Source organism: Dipodomys merriami, unplaced genomic scaffold, assembly GCF_024711535.1.
Source record: "Dipodomys merriami isolate MVZ:Mamm:240054 unplaced genomic scaffold, mDipMer1.0.p SCAF_1, whole genome shotgun sequence".
Lineage (NCBI taxonomy): Eukaryota > Metazoa > Chordata > Mammalia > Rodentia > Heteromyidae > Dipodomys > Dipodomys merriami.
In genome coordinates, this window is record NW_027202270.1 from 139,091,568 (window position 1) to 139,106,278 (window position 14,711).

A 14,711-nucleotide genomic window follows, 5' to 3' on the forward strand; every position below is an offset into this window, starting at 1 on the left:
CTTTTCCCTGGAGTGCTGGGATAAATGTACCCTTGGCATTTTCCTTGGTCAGTTGCTGGACTTGAGCTCAGGGTTTGAGCGCTGTCCTTCAGCTCTTCAGCTCAAGGCTAGCACTCTGCCACTGAGCTCCAAAGCAACTCTGCTTTTGCACACTATGCTGGAAGATTAGAGATGACAATCTCACAGGGACCTATCTCTGCCCAGGCTGGCTTTGAACTACAGTTTTCAGATAATGAGTTTTTACAAACAGCCACTTCAATCAAAAGTAACAAAGATGGTCATTGGAAGTAGTTTTATAAGCATGGTCTTACCTGGACCTTACTAAGGGCCAAAGTTAATCGGACAAATTTGTCCTCTGTCCTTTACTGCTGGAAACTTACAAAAAACCTATAATGGCAAACTGGAATAAACATTTTGGTACTCCTAATTTATGTTTTTTTTTTTTTTTTTTACTTTGAAATAAACATTAGGACAATTTTACCTTTTCAACTTTTGTCTGGGAGGCCAGCCATTCCCCACTACTTCTCCAAAAGTTTTTTTTACAAAGGAGACACCATTTTTAATCCCTTTTTCTAACATTAATTTGCATTTAAATGCCCCATTGAAACACTGGGGAACACCCATTACCTCTTGGCCAAAGGTTTAAACTGGACACTTTTTTCCTGCAGTCTGAGTTACCTTTAGGAAATTAGCAGTTTTTCTTAATGCACTAGCACTGTACCAAGATTCTAGACTTAGCATCTCTTTTCCTTTAGAAATACATCCAATTACAAAATAGCATAGAAGTTAACTTATATCCTTTGCTCATACACCTCTTATGGTCTAACTTGTGGGGATTAACATTACAGACACAAATATCTGAATTGGCTTTTTTTTCTTCTTCTTTTTACCCCAAATCAGCAGGCTTTGGTCATGTGTGATGGAGCAAGGCCGGGGGTCTGGGCAAGGCTGTGGCATCTCTCAGTGTGGATGGACTATGGCACCTCCCGCTAGTTTTCTGCAAAATTTCTACATATACTGGATAAAGACCTGTTTTACACTGGCTTTTGCAGGCTGGTGCCAATGGTTTAGGCAGCTGTGACAACTTTGTTCTGTTTCCTGGGCATTTCCCATGCACAGGAGGAAACTGCATCTTGAGTTACTCTGGTCCCTTGATCTTAAAGGGAGTTGAATGGCACACAGGGGAGAAAATGGAGAAATAAAACTTTAGCCTTAGTTTACCAGCCATGGTCAGAAGTACAATATTTAACTTTTCGCATAGATGGACCTAAGGATGACATAAATCACAGCTAACTTAATTACCAACTTCATCTACTTTGCAACGGAAACCATCTTGTTTTCTTTCCCAAGGCCCTTTAAAACTGCCAGTTTTTTCCGTTGGCTTGTAGTCAGGTCTCAAAATTCTTAAATCAACTTAGATTAACTCACAGCTTTCATTGACAAAGATTTTTAGCAAGCAGAATACTTGGTAACTGTGGAACCATAACTATTTACATATTTTACATATTGATAGACAGATACATTTGTGCACAGATTATAGAGTGTGCTTGGATTTTAAAATCGGCTGTTTATGTTTTTTTTTGAATTTCAGTGGTATTACTTTGCCTAATTATGATAGAACCATGTGGTCAGTTTAAAACACAAAACTTTTCCAACAACAAGAAACTTTCAGTAAACAAGAGACAAGACACAAACAGACATGTGTTATGGCATAATGGTGCCTGGGCTGGTCAGGTCAGGGAGAGTCACAGAAGCAAGTCGAGTTGGCGCAAAACTGAGTTGGTCTGAAACAGCAGCTGAGCTACCACAGTGCCAAGATGGCGCATCCACTACATGGTCAATGCTAGAGAGAGCTGAAGAGTTAACAGAATTTAGCAAACTCCATGCTCAAGAACAGAAAACCTTTTAGCCAAAGTTTTTCTTTAAAACAATGCAACAATGTTTTACACGTTTGATAATATCCAATCTTGTTTGGGAGTTTAAACTCATAATATCCAAACTCGTTGACCTTTCTTGGGAGTTTAAACTCATTCATTTTTTTTTTTTACATAATGATGACAGTTTTATCTCAATAAGTTTACATACATATTATGCCCACAGATCTTAAAACATGAAAAATGAATACCAGCCTACAGTTTCCTGAATTGTTTAGTGGCAATAGATATTTTGCCAATCTTACTCTCACAGATGACTAAAATTTAAGACAATCTTTTAAACAAATTATTTTGCTGGGCTGCATTTTCCCAGGGCTTGTTTGTTCTATGAGGGGATTTAGCACATCAAACACTTCTATTGGAGGGCTGGGAAGGTGGCTCAGTGGTAGAGCGCTTGCCTTGCATGCATGAGGCCCTGGGTTCGATTCCTCAGCACCACATAAGCAAAAAGAAAAAAAGCTGGAAGTGGTGCTGTGGCTCAAGTGGTAGAGCATTAACCTTGAGCTGAAGAGCTGAGGGACAGTGCCCAGGCCCAGAGTTCAGGCCCCATGACCTGACCCAAACAAACAAACACTTCTATTGGAGAATGCTGGGTGAGGATTCCCTGGAGCCCAAATTTAACTTGGTACTCAACTTTAGTTTTGTGCCAATTATCTAGAGCATTTTACATAGCAATTGACCTTTCTGAATACCGTTAGGTGGAGGAAGGGAGAGGTTAAGAGAAAGATTTTTACCTGCCTGAGCGCTCACAGAAGTGGCGCATCCTAGTCAATGCAACTTGGCTCAATAAAGGACTCACCAGTGGGAAGGACCGTCATCCCTCTCCATGGTGGTCCCCAACCACTGGAAGCCACGCAGTGAGATCCAGGCATTTGGCCAAGATTTCTTCAGATTGGGGCTTGGCATCCCACCAAGGTCCAGGCAGCCTGGACCAGGATCTCTAGTCAACTAGTCACATACCTGGGGATAGGACTTAATTAGCTGGTGTTGGATGGGCAGCAGGCAGAGTGCTTGGTCAGGAGAAAGTTACCTTGGTGGTCCTCTGGCAACAGGAGTGTAGGACCTCAGGCTAGGTCCTGGGGCAGCTGGTTGGACCCCCATCTTAAGTAGAGGTGTGGAGCAAATCCACCAAGGAACCTATCCCCGTTGGGCCACCAATGAAAGGATCCTTCATATCCATCCCAGGTGACCATGCGGAGGCAGTCAGGCACAGGAGAAAGATTATTATAAGGTTTATTAGAGGAGCCATATTTCCCCAAAAGGGAGCACATGGCACCTTTCACTATCCAGTTAACAGGAGGGTCTGGGGGCAGGAAGTGAGGTAGGTAGGTGCTCAGGTAGGTCTGGGTGGAGAGAGGGAGTGGCCAGCTGTAGGGCGGGAACTCCAGGTCTGGGAGGAGCTCATGTCTGGGTGGAGCTGAGGACCAAATGTGAACATAATGCTTACAATCTTCAGCTTAACTTTTCTGGTGTATGACTGTGTCATGTATACAGTTAATGAGTAACTGATACTCAGGTTTAATTAGCCTTATCTATTCATTTACTAGTTGTCCTCTTTTATTCATTTGTTGTGCCAGTTGGGGGGCTTGCACTCAGAGTCTGGGTGCTATCCCTTAGCTTTTTCACTCACAGCTGGCACTCTGCTACTTGAACCACAGCTCCACTTCTAGCTTTTCACTGGTTTATTGGAGATAGAATCTCATGGACTTTTCTGCCCAAGCTGGCTTCAAATTGCAATCCTCAGATCTCAGCCTCCTCAGTAGCTAGGATTACAGGCTTGAAATACCGTACTTGGTTTTTTAATCTTTTTTGACTAATTGTTATTCTACTTGTTCCCTCTATTTGCTTTGAGGTATCTACTTACTTATTTTTGCTACTTTTTTTTTTTTACTCTATAGATCACACTACAAGTCTAAAAACCTTTAATCTCTGGGTAACACAAGGACCTTAGAACTCCTGCACCTCATAAGTACTATTATTTTGAGGTTTTTAACATTAAATTTATTCAAATTTTCAAAGTCACTATGTAGTCAATAATTATTTATACTTAACCATATTTTATTTTTTATTTCTGTTTGCATTCTTTTACTCTGGGCTTTTGGAGGGTCATTTTCCTCTGAAGAATATCCTTTACGATTTTCTTTAGGTTTTCTTTTGAGACAGGGTTTTACTATGCAGCCCAGACTAGCATCAAACATAACTGTGTGGCCATGGGTGGTCATGAACTTGAATCCTCCTGCTGTCAACTCCCTCATCTCATGAGTTCTGGAATTATAGGCATACACCAACTTTTTGTGTACTTTTTTCTTATGATGTATTATAGTTTGGCTTTTTTCTGTGCCATGTTTGTATCTTGTGTAATTTGATATTCCTTAAAAATCTGAAGCTTGGAGTGTGTATCAGTGGTAGAACACCTCTTAGAATGTACAAGGCCCAAGGTTCAATCCTGAGAACTGAAGAGAAATCCATTCACTGAATTTTAAGCTTGATTTTTTTAGTTCATTGGAGATAAGAGTCTCACAGACTTTTCTGCCTGGGCTGGCTTTGAATTGTGATCCTCACATCTCAGCCTCCTGAGTAGCTAGGATTATTGGGGTATGCCACCAGTGAATAGCTTTGATTTTTTAAAAAACACTCTTGGACTTGGCAATTGATTCTTCTTAATAATGACTAGTTCTTTGTTCAAATTTTCAATCTTGTTTTGTATAGTCGAACATACAATACCAATTCTAGAGTCTATATTTAATAACCTATTATTTAGTCCCCTATGGGTCTGTTTTCCTTTTGTCTTTGGAGCAGGTTGTTTTGTCTCTTGCTGTTAACTTTCCAGACACAATCAAATTAGAAGTTTTACTTTTGGTTCAGTTTTGAAGGTTTCAGTTCATGACCAAGTGACCTCATTGATCTGGGCTTGTGGCAGAGCAAAGCATTTTGTCTCAAGGAGACAGAGAAGTGCTAGCGTCCCTCTTATCCCCTGTAAGGTCATGCTTGCTTCCAATGACCTAGAATCTCCACTAGGATCTCAAATCTAAAGGGCTCCTCCATCTCCCAAAAGTGACACTCTGGGGAACAAGACTTCAACATTTAGGCTTCTAGAGGCCATTCCAGCTGAACTGTTGCTCATCCATCATTTTAAATGGCTTGTTCAACGTGAAATATAAAAACTAAAATGAACACAGAGGAACCATTTTATGGGAGGTATTTTATTAAAAGTCTTTAAGGTTTCTGAATTGTATTATGATAAAAGTAATATATTGTATGGAAACATTTAGATCATACTAAATGTAAAAATAAAACAGTACAACATTTGAAAATACTACAAAATTATATTTCAAATAAATACATGTATACATTATGCTAACCTTCCAAAGGATCCATTATCATTAAAAACACTGATACGCATGCTTTTTATATAATTACATAGCTGCTGACTTATGTAAGGCAAATCACCTATCAAACATCTAACAAAGCAATAAAAAATTTAGTAACTAATCTTAAATGTTTCTTAACTGTCAAAGCCTAAGATAATCTACAGAGCACAAATATTGGCCAATTAATTCTAGCTTTTATGTTGGACATAAGATTATTCTTACTGGTTTTTAACCATTAAGATGATCAAAGGAACCAATTTTAATGAGCTCTGCTTTCTCAGGCATCCTTGGGGCAACCAATGACAAAAAGGACATTGCCACTTTGCATGTATCACCTCCTCTGATGATGTTACAGGTGGAAAGGGGCTCTCTAACACAAATGTATAGGGAAAGGTTTTGATGAAAACACTGGATATCCCAGGGGAGGATCAGCTGCTTGCACTGTGAGATTTCTTAGAAGTAGTTGATGAGCCTGGATGCTGTAGCGCTCCTCGTCATCATTGGTGGCGTAAAGCAATTCCCATGAGAGATTGGCCCACTGTCCTCTAACAGCTTCAGAATTTAACTTCCCAACTTGGACCAATAATTCTTGAAGGGTAAGCACTCTGCCAGTGTAACCTCTCTTTAAAATGTAATAGGAGAGGGAGGAGAAAGAGAAAGGAGATTACATTTAGATTTTATTTTTAGACTTTGGGCAAAAAACCCCATCACAGATAAGCCTTCTTTCAAGGCTTTCAATATACACACAATGTACACACAATGCAATCCATGAGACTCTTATCTCCTAACTAACCACACAAAAGCAGGAAGTAGAGCTGTGGCTCAAGTGGTACAGAGTGCTATCCTTGAGCACAAAAGCTTAGAGACAGTGCCCAGGCTCTGAGTTCAAGCCCCCAGGACTGACACACACGAAATTAGCTTATCTTTAGGATAAAAACAAGCTACTTATCTTTACGATAAAATTAGTTTGTATTCCTTAAAAACATTTAATCAACAGAATAGCAGTACCTTAAGTCCATTCCCAATGTTTTGATATATGGGGGTCTTCATCTTTATCTAACGCATCATATTTTTTCCAATTTCTCTTTAGATCTCTTCTTTGAGCCACTTATTACTTAGGAATATGTTAATTTCCACATAGCTGTAACTTTGCTACATTTCTTTTATTTTGTTTAATTGTGGTGAGAAGATATATGAAGGATTACACTGATCCTTTTTGGTTTATTGAATGTGGATTGATCATGGATTACCCTGGAGAATGTCTATGCGCACTGAATGTGTAAGGTGGGGTATTCCACAGATGTCTGTTTGGCATCATTGGGTTAGAGTGCTGCTCAGATCGGTTAATAATTTTTTTGTTGATTTGTATATTTCTCTATATGATGCAAAGTGGGGTATGGAAGTCTAGTTTTTTTCCTCTACATTTCTGTCAGTTTGTTTCTTCATGTATCTTGGTGCTAGTTGTATATATGTTTCAATAATTATTGTATTTAGAATGGGCTGATTCTTTTATTAATAGTTTTTCTCTTAAAGTCTACCTTTTTTGTTATTAAAGTATTCCAATTGCCTTGAGGTTGCTATTTTCAAGACAAATCTTTTTATTTTAAACGTTGTTTTTGGATATAGAGTGTGTCTGATGTAGGCAGCATATAGTTGGATTGTGTTTGTCTATCTTTGCCATTTATTTACATTCTTTAATCCATTCCCATTTAATGTTCTTATTTACATATTTGACTTTTCCCAACAATCTTTCTTCTGATTTATTCTCATTTAATATTATAATTGCTATAGTTAGATTTTATCTGTTATTTCCTTGTCTTCTGCCTCCCCTTTATTTATTCCATTATGACTTTCTTTTACCTTAAGTAAATATTTTGTAACTGAAATTTCCTTTTAATGTTTTTTCCACTTCTCCAGCAATAGTCTCAGGTGTTTATCATGTTTTAACTTATTAACTCAATTTTTAATTTACAACTGAGTGAAACATAGAAATGTTACCTTTACATTGCTTTATTCTCTTTTCTTTTTGTGATATTGTTAGACATATTACATTTATAAATGCTACAGACACAATAATGTCGTTATAATTATTCATATAATTACATGTTCTGGATCTGGACACTCCTGGTTTAGAAGAAGAGCACTTAGTGGAGTGGAACAGGAACCACATGACTTTTATCTTGCCTCTTACCATGCAGAACTTCTGCCTTATGAGTAGGCAATCAGTATTCTCAGTGATAGCATGCCCAAGACAAAGCTTCTACCTTGTGCAAAGGGGTGGCTAGAAGGGAGTCTACTTGTTGACTTTAGCAACATGTAGCTAGAAACTGGATGAGAAAATGGTCCTCCTGAGAAAACAGTCCTCCAGTAGGGAGCAGAAGGGAGAGAGAATCCTTTGACTTTGGTTATTTTAGTCTGAATGGAGTTTCTCCCTTGATGAGGAGGGAGGCAGTGAGACTTGGCCCAACTACTGCTTTCTTGATGTCCTTTTTGGGATTTTCTAAAAAGGAATTTAATCTTCCAGAGTTAATGTTTCTTCATTTGCTTCATGCCTTTAGGATAATATTTGGTACTTTAGTTCTTAATTTTTTTCCATTAGTTTTTCTTTGGGAGAGCATTTGTAGAGCTCCTAACCCTATAATGCTAGATAGACTCAGAACTCACGACAGGGTTGAATCTTTCATATTGTGTAAAAATAATGACCTTTTAAGTATAACAAGAACAAGTATTTCATCTTAATTTAATCTTCAAGAATTAAATCTTTAAGTATAGTAAGAGCAAGCATTTAATCTTAACACCTTCTATTTGGAGTCTCTGAATACTTGCTGATTAGCTTTGTTTCAAATACAGTAGAGATGTCAGTAAGTGAAACAGTTTATTAGCAAGACATCCTGGCTCACACCTGCAATCACAGTTACACAAGAGGCAGAAATAGAGAGGATGGCAGTTGGAGAACAGGCTAGACAAAAGAGGTAGCAAGTTCTATCTCAATAAGTCAGTTTTGGAGGTAAGCTTGAGGATCTCATACTAGAGGCTGGTCTCAAGCAAAAACTGAGGCCCTATCTGGAAAATCACCTAAAGCAAAAAAAAAAAAAAATTAGAGCTAGAGGTGTGATTCAAGAGGTAAAACCTTGAACTCAAACCCTGGAGCTTTTGGGAATAAAATAGAAAACAAAGAATCCTCTATTTACAAATTAATGTCCTTTCGGGGAATTAAAAGCAAAGACATCATTCTTACACTTGAACTGGGCATCAGAATACAATCCATCTTGTTAAAGACTTTATAGCAAGTTACATGTACTTGACTCACGATTAGCTGTTGTACATAACAACTCATGGGCTATGTGCTGTCCCTGAGCTCTTTTGCTCAAGGCTGGTGCTCTACCACTTTGATCCACAGCTCCACTTCCAATTCTCTGGTGGTTAATTGGAGATGAGAGTCTCATGGGCTTGCCTGTCTGGACTGGCTTCAAACTGCGATCCTCAGATCTCAGCCTCTTGAGTAGCTAGGATACAAGCATGAGCCACCAGCACCCAACAAAGGTGTAGCCCAGGCTGGTCTTGAATTTGTGATCCTCCTGTGTGTGCCACCATGGCCAGCTATCTTGACCATAAACTTATGATTTTAAAGTGATGATTACAAATTTCCTGAAATTATAACTGCTATAGAATTAACAGCTATAATGTTATATCATCTATCAGTTAGTTCAAATATTTTAGAACTGATTTCTAAGATTTAGGGTTAACATATGAAAATTTAACAAATATTTTTAACCTTACCATATTAGGATCATACCCCAGAGAAAACAAGCATGGCTTTTCTTGTAAAACTGCTTCCTTCCATTTTTCATCAGATATTAAACCAATGCACCAGTCACTGTCATATTCTTCAAGGCAGTTGGCTAGTTCTTTAAAGTCTTCTATGGGACCTAAACTTGCTTTGTCAACCATTAGTTTCAGAGTATACCTAAAACAATGAAGACCCAAACAATTTTAGGATATTTTAAAATCAACTCATGATAAAATATTTTTTTCAATCTATATTTTTAAGACTTTGAACTGAAATAGTCTATATTTCAGATACAAAAGGTTGAGGGAGAAATGAAGCAGCTGAAGTGAAGAAATCAAGTAAGCCAGAGTACTTCACATAAAAAGCAAAGGAAGCAGCTGGGTGTCCATGACTCACACCTGTACTCCTAGCTATTCAGGAGGCTGAGATCTGAGGATCACAGAAGCTAGCCCAGGCAGGAAAGTCTATGAGACTCTAATATTTAGTTTAACCACCAAAAAGCAAGAAGTAAGTGGCAGAAGTGGCTCAAGAGGTAGGGTCCTAGCCTTGGGAGAAACAGCTAAGGGCCTAGGACAGGGCCTAGGCCCTGAGTTCAAGTCACAGTACTGATGACAACAACAACAAAAAGAAACAAAGGAAGCAGAAATTAACCAAGCTATAGATACATCACAATAAACAAACATGTTTTTCCTTTTTAAGAAAGTGATTTAAAACATTAGAAATGAGTCTTTTAGCTAATTAAAAATGATTTTGGGGGGCCAATACAATTTGCATATAATCAAAATGGGTTACCTGAATGCTTTCAGAGCTAGTTGGAACAATTCTGGCTTTTCTGTGAGCCAATCCAAGGCACTAGACCAGGGCAGAACACCATTGTAAACTCTTAATATATGACCAGGAGTTGGAGCCATATTGTCTATTCCAAATAAACTAAAATAACAAGTCATTACTGTACGAACATACAAGTCTTTTAAAACTTTATCCTTTGCAATTTCTTCTAGTAAACTTGAGGCATTTTCTTTTGAGTAGAAACATTCCAATTGCCTTATAACAAATTGGTACCAGTCTTCTGGAAACACTGAGCTCATTTCCTTCACTTTAGAACTGGGCAAACAACTAGACATCCATTCTTGAGGTAAGCTCAATAAGTGAGAATGGGAACAAGAGAACTCTATCAGCGGGATATATGTCGTATTTCCTTGTTTGCCTTTGTCTACAGCAGGGTATCCTAACATAATTATTTTGAAAAGATCATTTTCAGGAACTGTGCCTGAGGGATGATCGCCAACTCTCTGTGAGTCCACTGATCCTGGAATAGGCAAATTTGTACCGGGTACAAATTTGAATTGATCTTTTTCTCCTTTTGTGATGGTAGGCTCATCATCAAAAATATTACCATCATCAGACCAGTCATTGAAAGTTTCAGAACTTGAACTATCTGGTTCTTCCAGGAATTTGGGATGAGGTTCACTGTTTAAAGCAGGCAAGGTTATTAGAGGTGTTTCCTTTTTACTTTCAGTTTTAGGAATATTCTCCTGCATCTTGGGCCTTTTGGAACAGTACTGAATAAGTATCCACACAAGCACTTTGAGAAGGTCATCTTTAAATTCTTTTAAATTGTCATGAGAATCAATGATTCCAGATAGGACATTCTTGGCATCAGAATATACTTTCACTGGCAAAACAGTACAAGGTGTCAAGATATTTCCAAAGTGTTCATTAAAGGAACATATTTTTGTGTATTCTTCTTGCTCAAAAGCACCTTCAAATACTTCATCAACTCTTCGGGCTTCTATAGTATGACAGGTTGTTTCTTGCAATTCTAACCCCTAAAGAAGAAATAAAAAGTACTCGAGTTTTATGATTATTTATTATATTGGGAATGTTATTAGTTTGGTAAATGTCATAGATTTTCATCAAAAAACACAGAAAATGACAAAATTTCTTTAAGAGCTATACTTAATTTTTTAAGTACAAAGGAGGTACTATTTAACAAAGCAGTTTATGAACACAGTGTCATCCCATTCATCATTCTCATTCTTCTTTGACCCACCCCTTCCCTTACTTTCCTTAATTTTGTGGTATACTCCATGAGTTGAGTGCCTTCTCCCCCTAAGACCTATACTTAAACTTTATGCACTTTAAAAATGTATGAAGTTACACCCCTGTTTTTCTTTTGTTTTTTGTTTTGGGGTTTTTTTTTTTTTTTGGCAGTACTGGGATTTGAACTCCGAATATTGTACTTACTCAGATTGCTTGCATGGCTATCACCTGAGCCATGCTTTTTGCTAGTAATTCCTGTACTTTTCTGCCTGGAAAGGTTTTGAACTGTGATTCCAGATCTCAGACTACTGAGTGGCAAGGAATATACACATAAGCCACCAGCACCTAGCTAACACATTTGATGTTGGATAGAGAGATAAAAAATGTTGGGAGAGTGACAGAGGGGTAAGATCAATTAGAATATATCATAAATATGGGCAGTCTAACAATGAAATCCTCCTCTGTATAACTAATGTAAAGCTAATAAAAACAAGAAAATACTATCACTATTCAAAAGAAATTATGAAAATTATATTTGAAATTGAACAAAAAACTTAATGGAATATAAATATAATTTTATAAGACTATATTGTCAAAATTGAATCATACATTAAAAACAAAAAGCTAGGTGCTGGTGGCTGATGCCTGTAGTCCTAGCTACTCAGGAAACTGAAATCTGTGGACTGCAGTTTGATGCCACCCAGGCAGGAAAGTCCATGAGATTCTTCACCAAAAAAATAAGTGGAGCCATGGTTCAAGTGGTAGAGCAAAAAAAGCTTTGGAAAAACCCCCAACAACTCAGGAAGCGAGGTGCTGGTGGCTCATGCCTGTGGATCCTAGCTACTCAGGAGGCTGAGATATGAGGATTGGGGTTCAAAGCCAGCCCGGGCAGCAAAGTCTGTGAGACTGTTATCTCCAATAAACAACCATGAAAGTGGAAGTTGCATTGAGCTGAAGAGCTGAGGGACAGCACTCAAGCCCAGAGTTCAAGCCCCATAACTGACCAAAAAAAAAAAAAAAAAAAAAAAGAAGCTCAGGCATAGTGCTAAGGCACCGAGTTCAAGCCCCCACTCTCTCTCTCTCTTTCTCTCTCTCTCTCTCACACACACACAAAACCAAACAACAACAAAACCCTCCTAAATAAAAATTGCTTTATTTTTAAAAGCACAATTAAAATTATAGGTTTGCCTTTCTACCTCACTTATATGAGAACAACAACATTATTCTACTGTATAGATTGTGCCAAAAAGTGACAGAATAAAGAATATAATTCAAAGGAAGAATCAATAGATTTCTTGTCTCAATGTAGAGTGTAGAAGTAAAAGAAAGAGTCAAGCATAACTCCAAAATGGTACACTTTCTGCAAGGACTTCTAGGAATGAGAACACTGATGTAATGAAGTCAAGGAAAAAGAGAACCAGGAAAGGAGAGTAAAGAGTAATCTATGAAGCAAGAGAGAAGAACAACTGTGTCAAATGCTGCTGACAGTTGAAGAAAGATGAATCTAAGAGTAGATATTTGGATTTAGCAATGTGGCAGTCAGTGATGACCTTGACAAGAACAGTATCATTGGAGTAATAGGGTTAAAATCCTGGAGTAAGGAACAGGAAAATGAAATAAGAGATAACATAGTAAGGCATTTTACTCTTAAAGGAGAAAAACAGGTACAGATAATAGGGTGGGAAGACGGTTTTATTAAGCTGAAAATGCCTTTATGATATGAGCTAACCATTATTGATTCGTGTTTTTGAGATGTTCTGCTGGATATGGCTAACAAGAATAGGACTGAAAGAAAAGGAAAAAAGGTATGTTTTGTTATCATGCTCAATTATGTAATCAGTACTAGTCAGCTATCAATATATGTTTATTGAAATAGACCTTTAAAAGCCAATAGGTGTTTTCACAAGAAGGTGAAAGAATTTCTTACGGGATTATCTGATGTGTAAATATGTGTATATAACAAATAAAAATTTACATATATATTATAAAATAGTAAAGAAGTTTCAAATGTACATTGACCTTAATGTTAATACAGCAATAAGTATAGCCACATTCAAGAATCATTATCCATATCAGACGATCCTGAAAACGGCCCATGTAATGAGATCCAGGTAAGAGGATACCTAAAACAAAATAGAAAAATATGAAAAAAAGTGGTTTTGCCATATGAATCTTCAAAACTGATGACACGTCTAGAACTGACTCCTATCTTTGATTCTCTAATTAGGTTAGTAACAAAAACAACCATTAATTGCCTATCAGGAGGCATTAAGTAAGCGTTGTATAAGCAGTAGGAACAGCTTACATATATATTTATTAATATATGTACATATTATCATATATAAAATATATATAGCTTTTCCAGATAAACAAAAATTAGAACTTGAATAAAATGGTAAGTACATGTGAAGTATAGTAGGAAACGAAGTATAAGCCAATTTAAGGCTGATTTGAAACAGTTTGGATCCTTTTAGTATACATGTATATAAATAACATTGTTTTGTGGTTTTAAATTTTTACATAAACTTTTTATATTTTGCAATGTAAAGCACTTTTTGTGGCCAGTCCTGGGGCTTGAACTTAGGGCCTGGGTGCTGTCCGTGAGCTTCTTTGTGCTCAAGGCTAGTGCTCTATCACTTGAGCCCAAGCACCACTTCCAACTTTTTCTGAATAGTTTATTGGAGATACGAGTGTCACAGACTTTCCTACCCAGGCTGGCTTAGAACCAGGATCCTTAGATCTCAGCCTCCTGAGTAGCTAAGATTACAGGCATGAGCCACAGCTTGTAAAGCATTTTTTGAATTTAGTTTTTTTTTCAACATCCTATCTCTGTGATTTATTCAGGTAAGCTACAAACAGTTCAAGTTCATTCATTGTAACTGCTGTTGATAATTCATTATATGAATATAGTTGAACCTTTATCTACTTGTTGATATATACTTTAGAGGCTTCCATTTTTTGCTACTTGAAATAATGCTACAGAAATAATCTTTGTGCAAGCCTACTCCTTCCACATAGTTAGCATATTTAACAGAAGAGGGCTGTCTGCTATCCTTCCAAAGCTCTGCCTACAGGCTGGACCTTGGCTGGTATTTTGGAACCACCAAACCTGCTAAGAATCTTCCATTGTGCTTGACTGAGCAAACAATAGAGATATACTGAACATCTGCTTTATTTTTTAAGAGCCTAATACTGGAATATTATAGAGAGTGTCTATAAGCCAGCTAGTTTTTACTCTTTATGCTACTATATCTACTTGACATGAACTCATTATAAATTGTGAGTGTAAAAGTGTTTTTATGTTTCACTGGAGGGCCTGTAAACTTAATTTATGAAAGAAAATGTTTGTTTTTTTACTGTCAAATCAGGCCAACCACAATGGCTTAAGTCTGTAATCCTAGCTACATGGGAGATGGAGAGATGAAGTCTTGGCAAAATAATGTCTGCTGGACTACTTAGCTGGGTGAGGTGCTATGAGCCCATTTTCTAAGTGACACAAGGAAGAACAAATATAAGAGCATTACAACTGCTGTTGATAATTCACTGTATGAATTAGTATGCCTAGTCTGGCCT

The 14,711-nt window shown here is 37.4% G+C and overlaps 1 protein-coding gene across 2 annotated transcripts in view; it reads right to left on the reverse strand.

The window, feature by feature from the left end:
* Window positions 1–5,140: 5,140 nt before the first annotated feature.
* Window positions 5,141–14,711, reverse strand: part of Pcnx4 (pecanex 4) — a 31,307-nt gene continuing 21,736 nt past the window's right edge. For both annotated transcript variants that reach the window (XM_070032419.1, XM_070032428.1), the window contains exons 8-11: window positions 13,158–13,261; window positions 9,888–10,924; window positions 9,086–9,272; window positions 5,141–5,927 (exon numbers count right to left, since the gene is read on the reverse strand). In XM_070032419.1, the coding sequence (XP_069888520.1) occupies window positions 5,676–5,927; window positions 9,086–9,272; window positions 9,888–10,924; window positions 13,158–13,261 (1,580 nt within the window). In that variant the 3' untranslated portion in view covers window positions 5,141–5,675. The remainder of the gene's footprint in view (window positions 5,928–9,085; window positions 9,273–9,887; window positions 10,925–13,157; window positions 13,262–14,711) is intronic.